The 23,258-nt window shown below is 41.1% G+C and overlaps 1 protein-coding gene across 1 annotated transcript; it reads right to left on the reverse strand.

Moving 5' to 3' along the window:
* Positions 1 to 1,084: 1,084 nt before the first annotated feature.
* DDX53 (DEAD-box helicase 53) lies at positions 1,085 to 3,220 on the reverse strand. The gene is given in 12 exon segments (XM_037046352.1): positions 1,085 to 1,357; positions 1,359 to 1,410; positions 1,412 to 1,563; positions 1,565 to 1,806; positions 1,809 to 2,009; positions 2,012 to 2,266; positions 2,269 to 2,341; positions 2,343 to 2,384; positions 2,386 to 2,690; positions 2,693 to 2,731; positions 2,734 to 2,858; positions 3,216 to 3,220. Coding segments are annotated over 12 exon segments (1,764 nt in total).
* Between the last annotated feature and the right edge of the window lie 20,038 nt (positions 3,221 to 23,258).

The following is a 23,258-nucleotide window of genomic DNA, read 5'->3' on the forward strand; positions in this document are numbered from 1 at the left end:
CCTAGATTAGAAAATAAAGTATTTATATAAGGCTGGGATACATGATTTTGGTTGTAATATCATAGAATTTAGAGGGGAAGAGGACCCCCAAATTGCTCAATCCTACCATTCAAATTTATTAGTGAAGAAAGTGAGACCTCTGAAGGCAAGTGAGCACCCCCAAATTTTTAACCAATGGTTAGTAACAGACTTTGTATGAGCATCTGATACCTACCCGTACAAAGTGTCTGTCCCAATGAGCAGAGTTAGACACCTTGCTCTGTTAGTGACATCTATCAAAATCTGATAGAATTTTGGAATCTTCTAGATTTCGCTGTTATTTTTTTGGAATTAAAATAATCAGGCAGTTATCATGGAGATATTTGTAGGGACGGCTGTGGCACTGACCACTGGGTGAAAGTGGAATATTTGAACTGTGACAAGCTTGATGAAAACTCTTTGAATTTAGTGCAATCATTTTTTTAAATTTCTTTTTTTTAATTTATATTTTAGAGAGAGATAAAGGGAGGGAGAGAAACCTCAATGTGTGTTTACCTCTCGTGTGCCCTCAAGTGGGGACTTGGTCTGCAACCCAGGTATGTGCCCTGACTGGCATCGAACCAGCAACACTTTGTTTCGCAGCCTGCACTCAATCCACTGAGCTACACTAGCCAGGGCTTAGTGCAAGCATTTTAAAGCAAGGAAAGCACCATTGTTATCTACCACTAAGTCTGTGGAGAAGACACAGATGTGCATGGCAGCCTGTAATAGAATCTAAACTTTAACCAATGCATAACATCTGTTTTCTCCCCTACATAATCTCTCACTCTTGTGTTTTCAAAACAGTGTTGACTGTATTGAGGAGAGCGCACAGTATTTAAAGCTTAATGGTATTATTTAAGAATTGTTTGTATTTGAAATGCCAGTTTGTTTCCAATACTTCCTCATGTGTCTTGCATACTGCATATCCTTAATGTAGCTTGAATCTTCCAATTGCCTGGTACAAGTGTTTTCAATTTGGATCTCCATTAGACTCCTTGGCTTTTCTTTGAGATATATTCGAATTTTCTTCTGTGTCCTTTATTTTTTCACTTACTTGTATTGTTCAGCCATTGTTACAAAGAGCTTCAGGAATACTTTGATTTGGTGTTTCCAAAATTTTAATTAATTCAGGGGCAATCTTCCAATCGTTTCTATTCACAATAGTAGTGGGTATGCCAGTCTTCCCTGCTCTTCCAGTACACCCTACTCTGTGTATATATTCTTTAATATTCTATGGGAAATTGTAGTTATATACGTGTATGATATTAACATCAAGACCTCAGGTTGCTAAATCAGTAGCCATCAGTATTGTCACACTTCGACTTTTAAAGTTCTCTGGTGACTTGATGTCCGCCACTCTGTTCTCTGTTTCCAAGCAGTGATTGTACATAGGCTTTGGATGCTTATATTGTTAGGTAAGTTATCAGCAACAAGTTTTCTGCTAAGCCGCATGCTGACTTTGTCTCCGGACGACAGGCAGTATGGGAATTCTTGGACAAGAGGTCGTTTTTTTTCTTCCGTAGTAACAATTGTATTTTGCTTCAACTGTATTTACAGCAACTAAATCCAGAGAACCAACAGAAACAATCATAGGCTTTTTCAAATAAGGTTGTGCATGTCGACGAATGGTATCTAGCCAAGTTACACTTGTCATAATAGTCTGCTGCACATCTAATAAACTTTTCATTATCTGCTTTTCAAATCCCAGATCTAGCATTTTATCACCTTCATCTAAGACCAAATAAGTGATGCTTTTTAGGTTGACAAAGTTGTTCATTTTAGTCACTCTGGAGTTGCAATAATGATGTCTATGCCTTGGGTGATGTTTTTTACTTTTTCTTTTCCATCTGTACCACCATACATACAAATACTTTTTAGACTTTTTTATGAATACGTAGAACATTCATTTTCCACTGGAAGAGCCAATTTTCTTGGTGTAAGGACTAGCAGGCCAGGACCATTCCTTTGTGTTCTAGGTGTTGGTTGGAACTGATGTGAATAAACCTAGGTAGTCAATAAGACAGTGTTTTGCCTGTTCTGGTTGGGGCAACTACTATAAGATCTATCCCTTGTAGAAAAATTGTTCATGCCTATGATTGAATTGGTGTTGGCTTTTGAAATCCTGCTTTTTAAATGTTTTTCATCAAGTCAGGATAATTCTGGAAAGCATCTTCAAATTTACAACCTGGGTTCGGGATAGCATGTTCTTCACCAACTTTCAAGTCATCACACATTACATCGAAACTTCCTTTCTTCCGATAGCCACCTCCACTTGAGACAGTGAACTTGTTCCTTCAGATTCTATGTAAAAGTTTTTTTTTTTTAATTGGCGGTGAATCTGCCCATTGTCTTTTTTTCTCAGTCTGCAACTTCTGCCTCAATTTGATCCCAGTCTGTCAGTGGCCAGACTTCTCTAACGATGTTGCCTGTGATTAAGTCTCTTCCAACAGAGGGTCAGTATGCAACATTATCAACACTGTATTCTGAATTGTAACTTGTTTCTTGTTTTTTAAAACAGCAGTTTATGGCTGCTTTGGCCTTGGCATTTGTCTCCTTGCTGTCCAAAATTTTTACCTCTGGTTTGGGATCACCCCTCATGATGTGCATTTTGGTGTTTATCACACTCTGGTTGTCCTTTATTTTTGATCCGCCATGACCAGTCACTGCACAATCACACTGTGTTTTAATGTAAAGTCAAGAGCAGGTTCTCAGGGCCAGTAGCCCTAGGCTCCAGGTGGCTGGAGGAGCTGCCCCAGTCCCTGTCTGTGCCGCTTCTCCCTCGCTTGCCATCTTTGCAGGCCGTGCCTGCCCAGAGATCCCTGAGTCTGCTCCGCCCTCTTCCACCCCAGCCATTGGCATAGTTGAGTTTGTACAGACCTTTTGCCTACAGCCTACCTTGGGCTGGGAGCTGTGGCCTGAGGTCTTTTTCTCTTTAGGCTCTTGAGCAACAACCCAAACTCTGCTTTAGATAAGTAGCTATACTATTTACTGTGATGTCAGAGAGGGGCTTTGATGAACTGACCAATCACAGGTCTGGGACCAGGGCAAGGTAAGCATGTACCTCTGAAGAAATTGAAAGTGACACTCATTCTCAGGTCCTGAGCCTATAGAGCTTCATTGGATATTGAGACTTACTCTCAATATGACACCCATGTTTCCTTAACATGGGCGTCATAGGTGCCTCAGTCACTCACCTCATGCTAGTTCTGCCTCAGCTTGGGAGTAAACTCTAAGGAGGGCTTGAACTTTTATATAGACTCTTTTTTAATAAGCCAATTATTTACATAGGAGGACAAAAGAGTGGATTTTAAAAATCAGCTTGTTTGTTTCAGCAAGTTTATTTTTGCGTAACAATACCTGGTCTAGATAAATTCAATTTCCTGTCCTCTCCTGTAACCTAAATTATATCATCAGAAGTCTGTTAGGTACACACTTGGGGTTGGTGCCTTGGCACTGATTCTTTGGCTAAACTCCAGCATTTGTTCAGACAGTTTCTGGATATCGTTTCAGAGAAGCTGTTTAAAAGAGAAGCACAGTGAGTCTAAGGTACCTAAGGACGTGTTTTCAACAGTTTGCAAATTTCCTCAGTACCTCTTAATTTCTTTCCTTCCTTGTGGTTTAATAGATTCACAGATCTTAGGACTGGAAGGACATGTAGAAGTCATGTAAGTACAAGTCAAGATGTCTTCTACATTAGGTGCAATGTAGAACACATCTTGTCAGAAATCTGAGCTAGTGGATATCCAGCTTCTATTTAAACAATCCAAGAGGCTAGGAGTTCGCTTTGCTTCAAGGATATCTGTTCCTTTATGAGGCACTTTAATGGTTACAAAGATGGTGTTGAACTAAAGTATGCCTTCTCCCATTTCCTTAGGTCCTCCTTCTGACTTCTAAAGTTTCACTTTTATGTAATATGTTGGAGTGTCCTTGTATTCTTGTATGTTAGGGCCAATGTCAAATCCCCTTTGTGTTCATCAGGGTTAAATTCCTGCTTTTAAAAAATATTTCTTGACATGATACGGTTTTCCAAGATACACAGTATCCTGTTCCTTCTCCTTTAGCAATGATTCATTGAGGATCTTTTGTGATACGGCACATAGAATTAAACAAAACAAATCTGCAGAGGTGGGCTTAACTTGACTATAAAGGTCCTCTTCACTGAGCATAACAGATCTTTACCTCATAACCAACTTTACCTCTGGATGTAACACACAGCTCCTCAGAGGAATATGATAGGCACTTGAGTCTATACTTCATCATCCTATACTTAAGTGGTTGATTTTTATTTTTACTTTGTATAAATAAAAGTGGGCTATGTATTTATCATTTTATACTCATCCTGTTAAGTTTGGTCAGCTTAAGTAGCCTTTTTTTAAAAGATTTTCTTTCTTTCTTTTTTTTTTTAGAGAGAAGGGAAGGGATAGAGAGAGGGACAGAAGCATCAATGTGTAGTTGCATCTCGTGTGACCCCTACTGGGGACCTGACCCACAATCCAGGCATGTGCTGTGACTGGGAATCGAACCAGTGACCCTTTGCTTCACAGGTCGGCACTTTGTCCACTAAGCCACAGCAGCCAGGGCTTGAAGTAGCCTATTAATATAACTTTAATGCTGATTTTCTCATTCATCAGAGTATCTTCCAGTTTTAAGTCTCTTACCAATTGCATGTTCATGGCATCTTTCTTCAGCAAAAGTTGCTGATTAAAATTTGAAGAAGGTCAGATATTGGGTAGAAGTCTGTGAAACTTTGGGAAAAACCTTCTCTGTGTCAGCATTTTTCTGGAAAACTGCTTTTTAAACATTTTTTAAAGTATGTTTTATTGATTATGCTATTATAGTTGTTCCAATTTTTTTCTCCCCTATATCCCCCCTCCACCCTGTGCCTCCCCATCCTCCAGCCCTCCCCGTTAGTTTGTGTCCATGGGTCGTACATATAAGTTCTTTGGCTTCTCTGTTTCCTATACTATTCTTAACCTCTTCCCCCGTCTATTTTATGCCTACCAATTATGCTTGTTATTCCCTGTACCTTTCCACTCCATTCCCCCCACCCCACCCCAATAACCCCTGATGTGGTCTCCATTTCCGTGGTTCTGTTCTTGTTCTAATTGTTTGCTTAGTTTTTGTTTCTTAGGTTCAGTTGTTGAATAGCAGCGAGTTTGTTGTCATTTTACTGTTCATAGTTTTGATCTTCTTTTTCTTAGATAAGTCCCTTTAGTGTTTCATATAATAATGGCTTGGTGATGATGAACTCCTTTAAGTTGACCTTGTCTGGGAAGCACTTTATCTGCCCTTTCATTCTAGATGATAAGCTTTGCTGGATAGAGTCATCTTGGATGTAGATCCTCCCCTTTCATGACTTGGAATACTTCTTCCCAGCTCCTTCTTGCCTGTAAGGTTTTTTTTTTTTTTTTGAGAAATCAGCTGATAGCTTTATGGGAACTCCTTTGGAAAACTGGTTTTTGAAGAAAGAAAGGTTGCTGACCAAAGATGTTGGGAAATATGATATCCTACATTCCTTTTGTTACAGTCACAATGCTTATTTGGTATCTCAAAAAAACTCTGATAGTTACAGGAATTGAGAAATTCAATTGGGCATTATTTAACCCAAAGTTTCCCAAGAAATTTGCCAATAGGATCTCTTTAATATTTTAATTAAACTTTTTAAAAAGGATTTTATTTATCTTAAGAGGGGAAGGGAAGGAGAGAGGGAGAGAAACATCAATGTATGGTTGCCTCTCATGCATCTCCTATTGGGAACTGTCCTGCAACCCTGGTATGTGCTCTGACTGGGAATTGAACTATGATCCTTTGGTTCACAGGCCCACGCTCAATCTACTGAGCTACAGTAGCCAGGGCTTAATTAAACTTTTTATATGGAATAATTTTAAATTTATAGAAAAGATACATGGATATAGTACAAGAGGTTCCCATATTGCTATTCAACCAATTTGTTTTCTTCAATCTTATCTCACATTATCATGGTGTATTTGTAAGATAAAAAAAATCAACATTGGTTCATCAATATTAAGTAATGTCTAGACTTTATATCACCAGTTTTACATTAATGTGTCTTTGTGTTCCAGGATCCATTGTTTGACATTGCATTGCATTTAGTTGTCATGTATGAATTGTCACAGTTTCTCAATCTTTCCTTCTTTTTCATAACCTTGCCAGTTTTGAGGAGTAATTGTCAGGTATCTTGTATATAATGCCCCTTAAATTATGTATGCCTGATGTAATTTCTCATGATTAAACTTGGGTTGTGGATTTTTGCAGCAGGTTTTGAGCTTCTTATGTCTTGGCTTTGCTATCTGTAGAACGACACACTGGTATCTATGTCATCACACGGACACAAACACATCGTTATACTACTTGGTTCATAGTAGGAGTCTGTAAGTTCCAATTACTCATGTTGTAGAAATAATAGGTATATGGAGACAGTTATGGAAGTTTTCAAATGCCTATCTAAGAATTTCCCTGATAGTTTCTTCTGGTCTGCATCAAAATGAAAAAAAAAAAAGAAGGATAAGGATAATAAAAGAAATTTCAAAAATGAATGTAAATTTATTCAATTTAAGCTTTTCAATTCTAACATCATGCTCTTCTATTTCTGTAAAATATTCTTTTAAAAATGAAATGAAGATTATGAATGACTTTCAAAGATCTTTACTATGGCAAAAGAAATAAAACTAATGCCAATAACCAGATTTGGTTTTGATATATTACTGGTATGTGAACCCAAAGGAATTATAAGCACTCATGGAGCACAGTAGAAATTACACAGAATTCGGAATGCTATTAGGTGTTCATCGGGATGGCAGGCAAGTCGGGCTGGAGGGAGGTCTGGGAGGCTGGAGAGTCGAGGCAAAGACCTACAAGGGTTGTGCGTCTGATCTGTCAGTAGGAGGTGCGAAGTTAGAGGCAGGAAGATGCTACTATTTGGAGAGAAGAATCCAGAGTGGCCTTGGGAAAGAGATGAGGGCAGTATGGAGGACTAAGGCAAAAGATCCAGATTATGGAGAAAGGGGAAATGCAGAAAAATAGTTTGGCTCGGGGGAAACAAAAAAGGAACCATCAGGAACCTTAAAGACAATCGAAGAAGTTTCAAATTTATATGCCAAAGAAAGGGAGTGGACCTTGAGTAAAGCAGTCAGCGGACACTGTCAGTATTCATTAGGGAAGCAGGTCCATAAGAAGAAGGCAGGATGCAGGGAAGTAAAGAATGGGGGCTGGGTGTGTCATATTTTAAATACGTTAGACTGAGAGACTTCAACACTGTGGCAGGGGTACCTCAGAGAACCAATTGCTAGGAAGAGAAGGGACCCAAGTAGCAACGAACATGTCTTTTAGTCCAACCGCATGACGTACATTTAAGATGCCATTATCAAATTATTTCAGTTAATCATCACACAACTCCATATAAGTACTTTTTTCCTTCTGCATGTGAAAGCACTGAAGCTGGTAGATGTTGCATAATATATCCAAGTTCTTGCAAAGGTGTAGGGAATAATTTAGCTAAATTTAAACACAAGTCCCATCTGCTCCAAGGCCTTTCCCCCTCCACTACACTCCTGTTTGTGGGGTAAACCATGATGGGTTTGGTGCCTGATTCTGGAGATGGAATGAATGAAAGGAGTGTTTAATCAGAGCTATGTCAAGTTTACATGTTTGGAGACTCATTGAGGCAAAGAATCTTGGAGCCATTTGACAAGAAAGTTGGAGGGGAGGTCATTTGTAAGGCAAGAAGAGTGGTTTTACACACATCCAGTTTTCGGTGTGGTGGGGATATGTAAGTAGAAATGCTAAGTAGGACTGGTGATTTGGGTCTGTAGTTCAGATGAGAACACAGGAGCAAGATCTGAGCACAATCAGCATAAGAGCTGTAGTTGAAACTGAGAATGGATATTCTTCCCACGAAATAGAGTAACGAAAGAGAACTTTAAGAACAGCTGAAGGAATCAGAGAATTCATATTATTAGATAAGAAGAAGACGTTAGGAGGCCAAGTGGAGAAACAGGAAATATTTAATAGAACCAAAAGAGAGCACTATACTATGAAATAAGGGAAGAGAACACATTGAGAACGTCTGGTGAATGGACTACTGAGTGTGGGAGAAGGAAATCATCAATGACTTTCAGGAAGCCCCTTTTTGTTGAGTAGTGGGGGAACACATATTGCGACTGAAGCAATCGGGGTGAGAGGCTACTGGACCACTGGGGGCCTTTGCCTGTTGGGGAGAGAACTTTACATCTAGTATTGAAAGCTGAGAGGCACCATGTTCCTTTTGAAACAGGGCCTCTAGGAAATCAGGATTTCCTGGCAAAGTTACTGGGATTATTCTGTGAAGGAGCCAATAGATCTCAAGAATAATTATCATGAATATTGGAAGGAAATGAACTTTAACAGTCTTTCAAAATGTGTGGGAGGAAAGAAAACCAAAATATGTGGGAGGATAGGATGAGGGAGAGAATCACAAGGAAACAAGAGCCATTCATTAGTAGTTTCAGAAAAAGAAAGTCTTTCCAGAAGGAGGGAGAGGGAGTATTGGGAGTTCTTTCGGGAAGATTAGAGTGCTATTTTTAGCTACCCATTAAACCTTTATGAAATTTAGTTTATTCTCCACTGACTGGGGGGATGCATTTTTTAGGTATATAAAGAAGTGAGGCTATTGAGGTAATTAATTCTCCTTTCAGCACAAACAGTAAAATATATATTGCAGGTGAGCTGATTAGCAACTGCAATAAGCAACCTTTGGGGAAATTCTTGCTTACCAGCTATTTTCTATGGAAATTTTAACATACTGACATTCGTTTAAAAAAAATAATGACCTTCAATTATCTCTTGGCTCTATTTTGAGGTATCTGAAGGGCTTTTCAAGACCATTTCATCTCTGATAGCTATGATGTAGGTAAGTGGAAAGAACAACAGGATTGTCTACATCATTTGCATTCTACACAGAAGCCAAGCAATAATCCTTAGACATAGGGGATTTTAGAGGTGGAAAGGATTGACTTTGGAGAGCATCTCTTCTTCACCCTCTCATTTGCAAGTGAGATGGCTGAGGTGTACAGAAGCTCTATCCAATGGGAACATGAGGTGTCACAGGTACAAGTTCTAATTTTCTAGTGGCCGTATTTTTTTAAAATGCAGAAAGGGAGACTTGTGATGCTGGACAAGGTGGTGGAGGTACATTCCCCCCTATTCATCCTGCTTTTTTATTTTACATATAAAACCAGTGAAGGAGTTTGGAATTGAGGAAATGACAAAATGGTCAGTTCCCTGGGTTTCTTTTTGTGTCCCTTGTATTTTTCTGGATTGGGTTCTGGAGAAGCTTGCAGCTCAGAGGCACCCACAGGCATGGTAAAAAATAAAGCCCCAAGAAAAACCTGTTCTTTTAAGCCAAAAGACTGGAAGTGGCTTAATATTTTTCAAATGCTGAATGAAAATTGTGACAAACCCAGAATCCCATATTCTGAGAAAATACCTTCAGGAATGAAATTAAGGTCAAATATTATTGAATGAAGAAAAATGAAGATAATTTATTAGTAGCAGAACTAACCTAAAACAGTGGCTATAGCACATTTTATAAGTAGAAAGGGAATGATAAAAGAAGGAACTTTGCAATTTCAGAAAGGTAAAAAGAAAACATTAAGCAAAATATGGGTAAATACAACAAAGTATTCTTCTCTTCTTGACTTTTCTAAATTATACTTGACTATTGAAGCAAAATTATAACAATGTCTGATGGTTTTAATATGGGTAGAGGTAACAGTTAAAACAATTATGATTGGGGAGGGGACAGGGACATATAAAAGGTACAGTTTCTATACTTCTTCAAACTATAACATACGAGAGGGACCCAAAGAAGCGAACTTTATCTTCTATATTCTAGAGCGTGGTCCTGTTGTAATACAGACTTTGCCTTCTAGGTAAGTGTTCTAGAAGCCCATCTGTACCAGCTGGTGTTGTTGTGAGAGGCTGTGTTTGGCTTCAGTCAATTTTTTTTGAAGACTCTTTCAACGTTGTTGCCCATTTCATGATGGGTGATTTATAAGTGAACCTAGTCACACCATGCTGAGTGTTTAGCAGTTTTGTTGTTGTTGTTGTTTTGTTTTGTTTTACCACTTCTGTGATTTTATTTTTTTAATTATTTTGTTGTTGTTCAATTACAGTTGTCTGCATTTTGCCCCCACCCCAGCAAAACCTACCTCCCTGCAGTCTTTGACCAAAAATGGGTTGATGCCCCCCATACTCCCATCCTCCCTATTTACCTGATCTCACTCTGAACAACTTTTTCTGGTTCCATGGATGAAAAAAAGTCCTAAAAGGAAAGCATTTTGCCATTGTAGAAGTGGGGAAACAAAAAATGGCGGAAGCACTAAAAGGCATCAAAACGGATGAGTTTCAAAGCTGAGCAGTGGAAAACATGTCTGGGTAGTGGTATTGCATCGAATGGAGAGTGCTTTGAAGGTGACTAAAGTTTAAATACGTAAGAATAAATACACATTTTTAATACATGAATTCCATTTTGGGGGTCCTCCACCCCCATCACGATACCAGTAGACTGATATGTCATCGATATATAATAGTATACCTAGAAGAACCACCAAAAAGCCATAAAATAATGCACCCCAAATCACTAAAGGTAAATTAAGATGGAATTCTAAAAAGATTTTAACGAATCTACAGGAAAAGCACACACGAAAAGATGCTCAAAAGTCTTGGCCTTAAGGGTAATGGAAATCAAGTCCGCAATGAGATACTACTTCACATCAGCTGGGATAGCCATAAGGAAAAAGGCAGCGGGTAACCAGTGTGGGTGCGGGTATGATGGAGAAATCTGAACCCTCGCAAAGCGTTAGCAGGAATGTGAAATAGTGCAGGCAGTTCGGAAAACATTTGGACAATTTTTCAAAGTATTAAACAGAAAATTACCATAAAAGGAAGTCAGTCAAGTTGCCATATGCCCTAGCAATTCCACTCTTAGGAATCTCCTCAAGACAAATAAAAATATGTTCGCTCAAAAATTCGTACCTAGATGTTAATGGCAGCAGTATTAATGGTAGTCAAAAAAGGAAAAGAACCCAAATTCTCATGAACTAATGAATGGAAAATGAAATGTGTTGAATTCGTACACTGGATTACTATTCAGCAAAAAAAGGAATGAGGTTTTGATAAATGCTATATAGATCTTCCTGGAAAACTTTATGTGAAGTGAAAGAAGTCAGTGACAAAAGACCACTATTTTATTATTCCATTTCTATGAAATGTGCAGAATAGGCAAGTACATGTAGAGAAAGTGGCTGATAAAGAGGACTTGGGAGCAAAGTGAGAGGGGTAATGGGTAGTGACTGTTATGGAGTTTCTTTTGGGGTAACGAATTGTTCTAAAAGGATGGTGATCGCTTCAAAACTGTAAATATGCTGAAAACCATTGAATTGTTTCCTGTAAATGCATGAATAGCATGGTATGTGAATTATATCTAAACAAATTGTCAAAACAACTAATACATGGAAGTCTGTGAATTTTAGGTTTCTAAGTACTTGGTTCCCTTTCTTATATGTTATGTAATCCCATCACTGAATTTCCCTCTCCAACAGCAATGCAGTTTACAAATGAGAAAACTGAGGCACAGGTATTTGTTATTTTCTCCAAGGTCACACAGCTAACTCTTGAGCTGCAGGAAGCAAATTGGAAGAGATTTCCTGACTACACTCCAGGACCATTCACAATAGGCTGGGGAAACATGGGGAAGGCAAGAAACGGAAACCATTCCCAATAAACATATTCAGTTGTGATAATCTGGGATAAAAAAGGCAATCCGGTGTGACAGAAGTTTTTATTGCCTTCCTCAGGGGCTTTGGAACTGCTTGTAGTTGATAAAAACCATTCAAACTGAGGATTTGGGACAAGGGCTTATGCTAAATTCTCTGCAGTGTGCATTACTACTGAGGGAGATAGCAGGTGACTTAAGTCTTCAGTAAGAATCGTTGTAGGGGAAGAGAAACACAAATGACAGTGTTAACAACTACCGAAGCTTCTCTTTGGGGATGTATTTATGTTGCTAAATGATAGCAGTAGAAAAGCGATGGAAGAAAAGGCAACAGTCTTTAAGGGGGGGATTAATTTGGCAACTTGTTTTTCGGTCAGTCTCGTTATAGCACTTGAATAATGGGTACATTTGATGGCATTTACGCTTTTCAACATAGCTATTCAGAAATATTACGGCTTTTGATTTTTTCACTTTTTGCTGAAATGGTATTTGATATAGTTTTGTTCTCATTATGGCGTCTCTGTCTCAGTTTGCTGAAAAAGATTCGAACCCCAGTGAAGTATGGCAGAAAATTAATTAACGTGTGCGTGGCTATTTGCAGATCATTCAGGGAGAACATCAAGTGGTATTTTCTAGACCATCTCACTTTGATATGAAAATTCTCTTTTTGGAATGATACAGACTTCCTGGATGTCAGCTCTGAGTTGAAACCTGGAAAATGTTTGCGGCTTGTAGGCCCTAGCTCAAGGCAGGTTGGGGACCTCAAAGATGGGCTATTGAGGAAAGGGTGCCGGTGAGAGAAAGGAAATGAAGGTGAGAGAATCTAGCTTGGGGGATGACTCCGAAAGACAGGCAGCCTTTCTGATGTGCAGAGTCCGAAGAGCATGTTTGTCTTAGACCAGCCCTAGTGTTATGGTAAATGAAGGTGTTCTAACCCTTTTGCTATAATTCACACCACCGTTAGTACAAGGTGTCTGGTATAAGAGTCCATTGTGGGTCCAGACAACTTCATAGTCAGAGAGTCTTTAGGATCATTCAACTCTCAGAAACGAGTAATGGGTGAGGTGTCAGGAATGCCCCCAAGCAAGGCTATTGTTCAGGTTAGGATTGTGTTGCCAATGTAAGTTTGGAGAGTTAGGCAGAAGGGAACAAGATGAAAACTTGTTGGATAGACTGTTTGGCCATGAATGAGGTGGGGCCGGTGTCAGGTAGAGCCTATGTATGTTGATGACGGGCAGTAAGGCTGATTCCGGTCCACAGGAAAGTGGGCCAAGGTTGCTAGTAAATTTCATGCCGTGATCAGACCTCGTGGAAGAGCCAGCTTTCGGTGAGCCCAGGTAGGAGTGTGTGGGAAAGACAGGGGCTGACAACCCACTCACAGATGGGGCCAGCAATTGTCATCATCACTGTGTAACTGAACACATGCAATAAGATGTAGTATTATCTAGTGATCATAAACAGAGGACTGTACTATACAGATTGAAATCGGAGTTTCAACATTTCTACTTACCAATTGTATGACATTGAGTAAGTTACCTAACTAGTCTGTGCCTCAGTTTTCTCTGTTGTAAAATGGGGTTAAAATTATATTCATCACCTAGGGTGGTTGTGAGGGTAAAAGACAATTCACGTCAAGAGCACGTAAAAGCATGTTAGTAAATGTTAGCTTTTCTTACTGCTCCTAATATTAAATCCTTCCTTCCAAGTCTGTTCACTGATTCTTTCATTCAAGCTTGGATCTAGTCAGAAAGGTGGAATGTTTTTCCTTTAAATCCATTCAACACGGTGCAATATGATGACTGCCTTGCTACTCAGTATGGTCTGAAAACCATACTGGGAATTTGTTAAAAGGGCAGAATCTTGGGCTCCATCCCAGTCCTCCTGACTCAGAATGTGCATTTTAATAGGATCCACCCGGTCATTTCTCGGCACATGAGAATTTCAGAAGGCTTGTGTAATGGATTACCGCACAATATGTATCCTGCTTTCACCGGTGCTGGGCTGTATGAACTTGTTCTTGTTCAAGTTACTTAGCTTCTCTGAGGATATTTCCCCATCTGTAAAAATAGAATAACTAATACGTGTTATGATTGTGAAGAGCACATGAAATAACACGTTAGAGTTCTGAACAGTCCTCTTAACAGTGTGTAGGCAGTGCCGTCTCTGATTGCTAGGAAATCATAATGAGAAATAATTTCCAGGGCTTCAGATGTGGTCAGCTATTTTTAGGCCTTTGGCTTTATATGCCCTTCTGTGTTCCTAAAGCAGATAGATTCAGAGAGATTTAATGAAGTAAACAAATTCCTGGGTTTTTTTCTCCAGCTTTACTGCAGTATAACAGGCAAATAAAATGCTATACCTTTAAGGTATGCAATCTGGCGATTTGATTTATGAGTAGATTGTCAAATGGTTACCACAATCAAGTCACTTAACACATCCATCATGTCACATAGTTAATATCGATTCCCACGTGATTATCAATAGGAGCCAGCAAACTTTTTTTTCTGCAACAGCCAGATAGTGATTATTTTTGGCTCTCTGGGACACATGGCCTCTTTTGTGAGGACTTACATAGGCCCTGCTAGTGAGGAAGCAACTATAGGCAATATGCAAATAAATGGGCCTGGCTGTGTTCCCAAAATAAAAGTACGAAACAGGTGGTGTGACACATCAGATTACAAGGAAACAAAAAAGAAATTTGAGGCAGATGTTAGCGTTCATTCTAAGTCCTGTCCTCAAGGTCTTCGGGGACATAGGAAGGAAGCAGAGATGATCATAGTATTGGCTGTCTCTTGGAGCTCACAGGTACGAGTTAAGGAGGAAGGGGATATGTCTTTTAGGTGAGCCGATTTATTGTCTGAGTCTCCATCACCAGCAAGGCTCTGCTGGGGAGTGGCTCTATTCTTGGGGCAGTGTCTCCTCATTCAGTGCATGCTCATGCCTAGAGCCTTCCTGGCCCCAGACCACTGTGTTAAAAATACTAGGCCCTGGCTGGTGTAGCTCAGTGGATTGAGCACAGGCCTGCGAACCACACGATCGCGGTTCGATTCCCAGTCAGGGCACATGCCTGGGTTGCAGGCCAGTTCCCAGCAGGGGACGCACGAGAGGCAACCATACATTGCTATTTCTCTCCCTCTGTCCTTCCCTTCCCCTCTAAAGATAAATAAATAAAATCTTTTAAAAAATTAAAAACTTAAAAAAAAATACTTGCCAGAGACTCTCATCATTTCCTCCAGAAATCTTCAAACAACATGGATCGTATGTGGATTTCTTTTTCATGGCCACACATTGCAGATCCCAGTGCCTCCAAATAGAGTCTTTGGTTGAAAGGGGATGTATTGTCCTAAACTGTGTGTCTCTAGTTGGCAGGCTTGCGGGGCTTCTAGCTTTGGGCAGGGAAGGACAGGAGCATAGGAAGGGACCTGAGGGCCCTGGAAGGATTAACCCAGCTGAAGAACCCTGGTCTTCAGTGTCTTAGGCTTCAGTCAGTTATGTTAAGAGTTGGACTACCATCGTATCCAGAGGACTCGGGCAGTGGGTGGGGGTCTTGACAGCAGGGATCTCCGGGTCGCGATTTTCTTTCCAGGGGAGTTGGTGGAGATGGAGGCAGAGCCTGAGCAAGTGGAAAGACCAGGTTCCAGCTGTCCAGGAAGGGAAGCTGGTAAGGGTTTGGCAGGGGGGCTGGGGAAGCTCAGCCATAGGAACTGTGTATGCCAGTAGGAGGCAGGGGCGGCCTCAGCTCCAGGACGTTCCTAGTATCGCTGTTGAACACAGGTTGTAAGGCTTCCATGTCTACTCTGGGGCGCGGGAGTGTCTAGTAGGGACTGGCTGGCACAATACCCAGATTTGTATGCATCATTTCACATTTTTGTACATCACTGGATACTACAAGTTAGTATACATATTTTAAATTTCATGACTGTGGAGGATATTTCCTCTGGCAAGAAAAGGTAAATTCACCTGTTGCAGTGCTCAGGGGGCTTTTGTAGCAGTCCGACAGTGCAGATGGTTTCTGAAAACCTTTTGTGTTGTTAAGGCTGGGCGCTCTCGGGACTGTAATGTCAGCCAAGGTCCAGTGAGGAGGCAAAGATCTCACCAGTATGATACGTTCTCACTTAACATCGTCAATAGATGCTGCAGCTTTAAGGGAAATGACATATGAGAAACACCAGTTTTACCACAGGCTAATTGATAGAAACAAGAGTGAAGTTCCTAACCCCATTTCATCGATGTTATAATGAAACGATGTTGACTGAAATGGTGTTATCGAGGACTTGCTGTACTTTAACTATGTACAAATAATTGTTAACAAGCTGTCACGTTGGTGGCGAAGACACGAAACAGTGAAAAGGAATCTGGGAAGAAGAAAGGACAGGAAACAGCATCCACACCTGGGGCTAGGGAAAGTAAAAGAAGAGGCTGAAATTCTTAAAACTCCTCAGAGGTGGGTGTCCATGGAGTTAAACGCAGATATTTGAGGACGGCTAGTTCCAGTGTTCCTGAGGGCAGAGTAGTGAAGGGGTTGGTTTTATAAGGGTTGAAAAGTCTGCAAACTGCATTCAGCTGCTATCTCGGGATGACACTACCACTGCAGTGAAGTGTTGGTGGAGAAATGCTCATGGGAAGCAGAGAGCCTGGAGCAAGTCCCCCCACCCACCTCCTTCCTGCAGCCTTGCAGTCCCTTCTAGAGACTAATAGGGCTCCAGCCAGCAAAGCGGAAATGTGGATTGCAGAGTCCCAACCCCCATATCACAGACTGGGCCAGGGAAGAGGTGGGCAGGCCTGGTAGGAGCTGAGAGAGAATGAATTAATAACCCACACTGTGTATCTGGTTTTCTGGGACAAGCTTTGTGGGTTTGCTGGTCCTGCCTGTCCACTGAGGTGAGAAATGACTCAGGAGAAGCTTCCCAATTTCTCTGTCACACTTCCTGTCAGGACCCATAGGGTGGTGGGTGACGACCACAGAGAACCCCATGGTGGGCTCCTAGGAAGCACTGTGCATTGAGTGACTGACAAGCTGAAATGAGGGCTCCAGAGCTCTCTGATCCTGGAGGTGGAAATGAATGCCACATTTTCTACCATTATCATTTTCTAGAAAAATAAAATTCATGCTACTGTAGCTCACACAGGACTGGCTGTGAAATGGCTAAATGGCAGACTCAGTCTAGCCAGAGCAAAGGATTGATTTTGTGACAAGAAAATCAGAGGCAATGATTTCTGCTGGGGAGTTCTTTAGAAAAGTACACATGCTAGACTGTGTTCTACTTCTTCCGGAAATTCAGAGCCGTGAGGGTGAGAACTCCATTTCACATGTTACTGCTCAGGGGGAGGAACCATTCTGAGACAACCATGAGTTTATTAGCAGATCATATTTGCAGGTAACACCTTGACAGAGAAAACCTTATTGTAGCACAGAATGGAGTTGGAGCTAAGGAGACATGGCAAGAGCTGGAGAATATTAAACCCTTGATGACAGACTGAGAGTTTTGTAGAGCTCTTTAATTAACCCTGTTACAAAGATGAAATGGTTCCAAAGTGCTGTGTAAGTAAACAAAGAACATAGCGGTAGAGTAATGAACCATGGACTGAAGCACTAAGGAAAAACTAAGGTAGTGCTGGCTCAGGTTTTCACCTTTTTTTTTTTTTAGGAACAATTACAGTTGGTACCAAATTTGCCATGTGTGTTATTTGTGTGTATGCATTCAGTTATGTCAATCAACTGTTTTATAGATCAGTTATTCGTGGCACAGTCCATTATTGTTGACCTCATTCTTGCCTTTTTATCACATACAGTTTATCTTTTGAGAAGTGAGGCCACAAATTGGGAAAAATTCCTTTCAACCCCAGACTCTTGGTGTGGAATAAACCCAGATCTAGTTTTTCTCCTGCTGTAGTGACAGCTCTTCTTCACACAGACCGGCTTCCTGGATTCTAGTTGACTCTACATCATAATTTTTGTGACCAGTCATTACTGATGATCACTTCTGGCTTTTTTATCTGACTGACCCTTTGCAGACAGCAGCCCTCTTTGATTGTTCCCTCTGACCTGTGACAAGAGGGAAGAAGTCCATGTTCCCTCTGTGATCTCAGTATAAGCTCAAGGAAGGGTAGCTCCATCCCCTGTTCTGGCCTCAATGCCAGTTGCCGTTAACTTCCAATGCGCTGAATGATTAAACAGAGCAACAGTTGCCCCAGCAGAACAGTATCTAAATGATGTATATTCAACATTGATCCACCACGTATCATACTACATTGCTTTGGTGATGTGTATGGTTGCAGGCAAAGTTGAGAGAGAAGCAAAGGCCTCTATCTAATTCCTTGGGTACTAAGGAATTCTTATGGGCCTTGTGGTCCTGTGTTCCAGTGAAACTGGGGGGCATGTTTTCAGGACCACATAAAAAGGCTCACTGGAATTGTTAAGAGGACAGATGGTGGCAGAAATAGAAAATGCAATTTCCAAGGGAAGCAGAGATGGACAGGCCAGTGAGATCATTGCAAGTTTGGTCTGCACTGGGAAGTGTCATTCTTGAAATGGGAAAGAAAAGACTACACACCATCAGTTCATTGGTTGGACTGTTAGGACGGCCCCAAAAGGTTAGGAATTCCTGGTTTAGATCACGTCTGTGGGAGAAAAATGTAGAAAGGTAGACAGAGAGAATGAACAATTTTTTATTTGATCATTGCAAATAAATTTTGGCGTGGTAATAGGAGGAATAGGTGTCCAAAGGAGTAAAATTTTCTGTGTGTATTTGCCCACTTCTTGACACTGTCCGCTGATAGGTAGCAGTGGGAACGAAGGCAGGGTGGATTTCTGGAGTCCACTGGGTGAGCAGAGAGCTCCTTTGTAAGGCGTTGTCCAGGCTGTTCGAAATCTCAAGGTGAAGACTGCTAAGGATTGTAACAGGATGTGAATTCATGTTGTAAATACAACCCCTCAAAGACCAGGGAATCAAGTTAGGGTTCCCTTCCTTTACAGAAAGACGCAAAATGATGATTTGTCATTTTTAGCTCCTGTGTACACCTTCAGGAGGACAAGATTTCTTCTCACTCATTTGTTTTATGCAGAAGCAGCATGCCTTGCCCCTCGAATTTCAGAGTGAATTGTTAACTTAGTAACTCATTCAGTAAAAAAACATGCTGACTGTGTGCTTAGCTTGTTCTAGAGAAAGTTATGCTCTTTGTTCGGGGAGAACTTTCCCCCTTTGGTGGATGGAGCTCTAGCTGTAGTTTACATGTTGCAGTTGATGAGAAACCCATGAAGCTGAGTTGCTCAAGACCTTTGCAATCCTTAACTCACATTCTCCTGACTGCATGAAATGTTTAAGGATCATGTGTACCCATGACTTTGACTTTATGGACTGAGCACATTTGGCTTAGAAGTGGCCGTAAGTTGCCTGGTGGGAAATACTTCTATAGATGCTGGAGCGCAGTACCCAAAACAGGGAGGAATCCTCTGGTTTCACCTTCATATCCGCGTTGGTCAATTGGTACAGCTGCCTAGAGGGTCTAATTGAGAAAGATTAATGAATTATTGGAGCTCTGATTGATTTGTGGCGTTTGCCATGTGTTGGTGAGGGGAGGCAGTGTGTCAATGCCACGTATTCGTTATCTCTTTTCTAAAGGAAAGCATTTCACTAAACAGTTTCATAAAAGCTCAGCTGCTACAGGGTTTTAGATTCTGTTCGTGGGGGCAGCTATTACTCGATCCCTTCATGCTCCCTAATATCCAGCGAACAATACAGTAGGTAGTTAAAAGATAAGTTTACTGTGTTGTTTCGTGGTATTATGGGCCATGATGGAACCATCGATATTTTGAACATGAAAATTCATAGACTATTCACTGAACAGTCCTACGTAGTGCTGTAAGGGCCCAATAATTTTTAACCTTGTTGCAAAGGAGATAATCAAAAGTTAACGACCAAAATATTTTAAAGGCACCAAGAAAGGGATTGCTCTAGGAACAAGTTTGAATGTGACACTGAGAAATCAAGCTGCAAAGTACCTCATGGGGATTTGATATTTTCAAAAGTTTGTTTCCATTGAGACCTAGAGTTTGCAAAAAAAAATTCCAGCAGTAACAGGATGAATACTGTTTAATATTCTGAGCTGTATAATACAGTCTAATACATTAATGAAAATGCAAAGGAGCATCTTGCAAAAGGGATAGCAGAGGTGTTTGCTCATAGGCGCACTTCATCAGTGATCTCTCTTCACGGAGTTCCTTTCATTAATTGGAATGCATATCCTGATGAAATTAGGCCACTGTCCCGCCTTATCTTTCCTTGAAAAGGGAGACACCGTTTATTGTTGAAGGAAAGCCGTTGATCCTGTGTATGTTTCTAGTTCCAACATGTCTCTTGTGTGTGAGAAAGTCATCCAGCATAGGAAATAGGAGGACATTAGAAGCCCTTTATTAAAACGCCAGTTAGGGCCACATTTGGCACAGTAAACCCTGCTGGGCCTCCCTGCATTTCATTATCCAGAAGTAATTCTGATCTTGCAGCACTGGTAAATGTGTATCAAAGTAGAAGTCCTCTGGAAATGAGACAATGAAGATCCCTGAAAGGAAGCAGGCCCCACGGGCAGTGTTTTCTTGAGTTCGGGGACACTTTCCAGGTGAAGGGCGTTATTGGCAAACATGTACTGAATCTGACTTAATTTTAGGAAGCATAGTAGCCTGCTTAATTCTGAACAACAAATTATTTTGGAAAAAAAGGCACTTTTAAAAAAGTACACCTGAGCCCTGGCTGGTGTCGCTCAGTGGATTGAGCATGGGCCTGTGAAGCAAAGGGTTGCTGGTTCGATTCCCAGTCAGGGCACAGGCCTGGGTTGCAGGTCCCCAGTAGGGAACACATGAGAGGCAACCACACATTGATGTTTCTCTCCCTCTCTTTCTCCTTCCCATCCCCACTCTCTAAAAGTAAATAAATAAAATATGAAAAAAACCCTGACTATTAAAAAAAGGACACTTGAAACTAATGAAGGAGGTGGGGAATGTTTTGGGGGGATAAATGGTGATGGACAGAGACTTGACTTGGGTGGTGAATACACCATACAGTGTACAGATGATGTGTCATGGAACTGTGCACCTGAAACCTGTATAATTTTGTTTAACCAGGGGCACCCCAATAAATTCAATAAAAATGAAAAATAAAATAGAAGAGGAAACTTTTTAAAAAGAAAAAAACACAGTTATTTTTAAAAATAAGGTTTTGTTATTTTCAGGCTGTATAACTTCATAAAGTACAGGTGTTTTGGGTTTTCCTTAATGAATAGCTGTCTTGGCTTTACTTAAGAACATTTGAACACATGCAAACAACAAGGCCTGGATGGAATAACTCAATGCATTTTGCCTTCCCCTGTGGACCTTTTTGTGAGGGGCAGGGGTGAAAGTATAATGGTGTGTTGTTTTTGAACAAATGAACCTTTTGAGAGGTTGTGGGGGATGCAGAGGAGACACGTGGCAAGATGACCTATTCATCTGGGGAAGGAGGATGTACTTAAATGTCTAGAAAAGAATTAGGGTTCTGGTCAAGTGGGCTGAGATTTAGGGAAGTGCTCCAAGTGCTCACTACTTACGTGGTCCTAAGGCACAAGCTCAGTCCTACGAGATTAGCAAAAATAGAAAGAGTGAGGGCAAGATATTGGGCATCCAGGACTCACCTCATACATTCCTGCTATGGAGCCTACAGTAGGAGTAACTTCGGGTCCAGCGCTGGGGCTGATGCTCCTGCCTGGTGGGGAAGGGAATGGTTTCCAGGAGGAAAACACTAATGAAGACTGGAGGAGACAAGGGGCCTATTCTCTGGCCAAGTTTTACGCTCACTTCTATACTGTCATTAATGTTGCTATCGTCTAACTTTCTTCACCCCATCTCTTTCCCTGGACACTGAGATAACCATGCTTAAGTTTCATTTCTGGTTCCCAAACCCTTGGTTTGGTTTGCCAAAACGGGTACTCTAATTCCTCATTTTCCATGTGGCATCTGGATTTTATGACTGTTACACTGTGAGCTCCTTGAGAACAGGAAAAAAAAAACCCATCTTTCTCATCTTTGAATCTCGAACCTATTCTCTGTGCCAGACAACATAGAGGTTCAGCAAATATGTCTGGGGTGAAGGAATGACTAAATCTTGTCCCAGGAGCTAGCCCAACAAATCTTGACCCCCCTCGTTGCTTATGTCTTAATATGGTGACCTGTACACTACAGATGGCTACTTGAGGAGACAGCATGGTTAAACAATGTTACAAAGAAATGCAAAAGTTAAAGCACCAGTAACAAAACCTTACAAATCACTTTTGGGCAAGGTTCTGAGAAGAGGTTTCAGTAGCCTCTGTGATTTATTTAGTGGTGATTAATTTTAGCTTATTAGGAAGGTGAAGTAAATATAACTTTTTTTTACAAAGTCTTTTTTAAAAGATTTTATTTATTTATCTTTAGAGGGGAAGGGAAGGAGAGAAGGGGAGAAATATCAATGTATGGTTGCCTCTCGTGCGTCCCCTGCTGGGAACTGGCCTGCAACCCAGGCATGTGCCCTGACTGGAAATCGAACCGCGATCGTGTGGTTCGCAGGCCTGTGCTCAATCCACTGAGCTACACCAGCCAGGGCACTTGTTTTTACAAAGTCTTTTTGACGGTCTCGAAATCCCTTATGTACTAAATGTTTTTCCCCATCACGTAACTGCCTGAGGGGGCCAAAGCCAACATTAGTCAGTCCTTTCTGTGTTCCAAAGGCCACCTTAATTCTTACTCTTGCTTTCTCTCAAATATGGCAAGCTCCTACTAAAAAAGAGGTCACAGGTGTCTACAATGCCTTTTGGAAACTCCAGGTAATACAGGAAATGCTCTCGTTTGGAATCCTATACATTTGTGTGTGAGTTGAGGATGTTCTCTGGTTACTGGAGCAGGTTTGACCAGGGAGAGAGGAGCAGACCAATGGTACAATGAGCGTTAATGCTCCCGGAAGCGGTCCTCCACCAACCATGGACTGGGCCTTGGCTGAGCCATTTCCAAGATGGTGCCTAGCAGACCCCAGCTGTTCCTTCCTGAGCCCAGTTGCCCACAGCGCATGCTGTGGTCGGTTCTTTCCCTTCCCTGTCTTATCTCTTCGCTTACTTCCCAGTGCTTCCTGGCTTTACCTCTCCAATAAACTACTATTTATACTCAAACCTTGGCTTAGGGTCTGCTTGCTGCCGGGGAACTCAAACTAAGACACTAACTAGAAAGACATGGGCAGTCAATATAATTTCCTAGTGTAGGTTAATATGTGCCCGTAGAGGCAGAACCACTACTCCCAGGTTTTAGTAGTCAGGTAGAGGCTGTATGCATAGCAATTGGTTGATAAACTGGGGCAGGATAGGGAGAGCCCCTGGGTTCCCAGCACCATTCCACCTTTCTACAATCTGAGTGTCCTTTTCTTGGAGGTTATGTCCTTTATAAAATGATAGTCACAATAGATGGCAT

The sequence above is a fragment of the Sturnira hondurensis genome, unplaced genomic scaffold (assembly GCF_014824575.4).
Source record: "Sturnira hondurensis isolate 20B ecotype Veracruz unplaced genomic scaffold, ASM1482457v3 Scaffold0005220, whole genome shotgun sequence".
Taxonomy (NCBI): Eukaryota; Metazoa; Chordata; class Mammalia; order Chiroptera; family Phyllostomidae; genus Sturnira; species Sturnira hondurensis.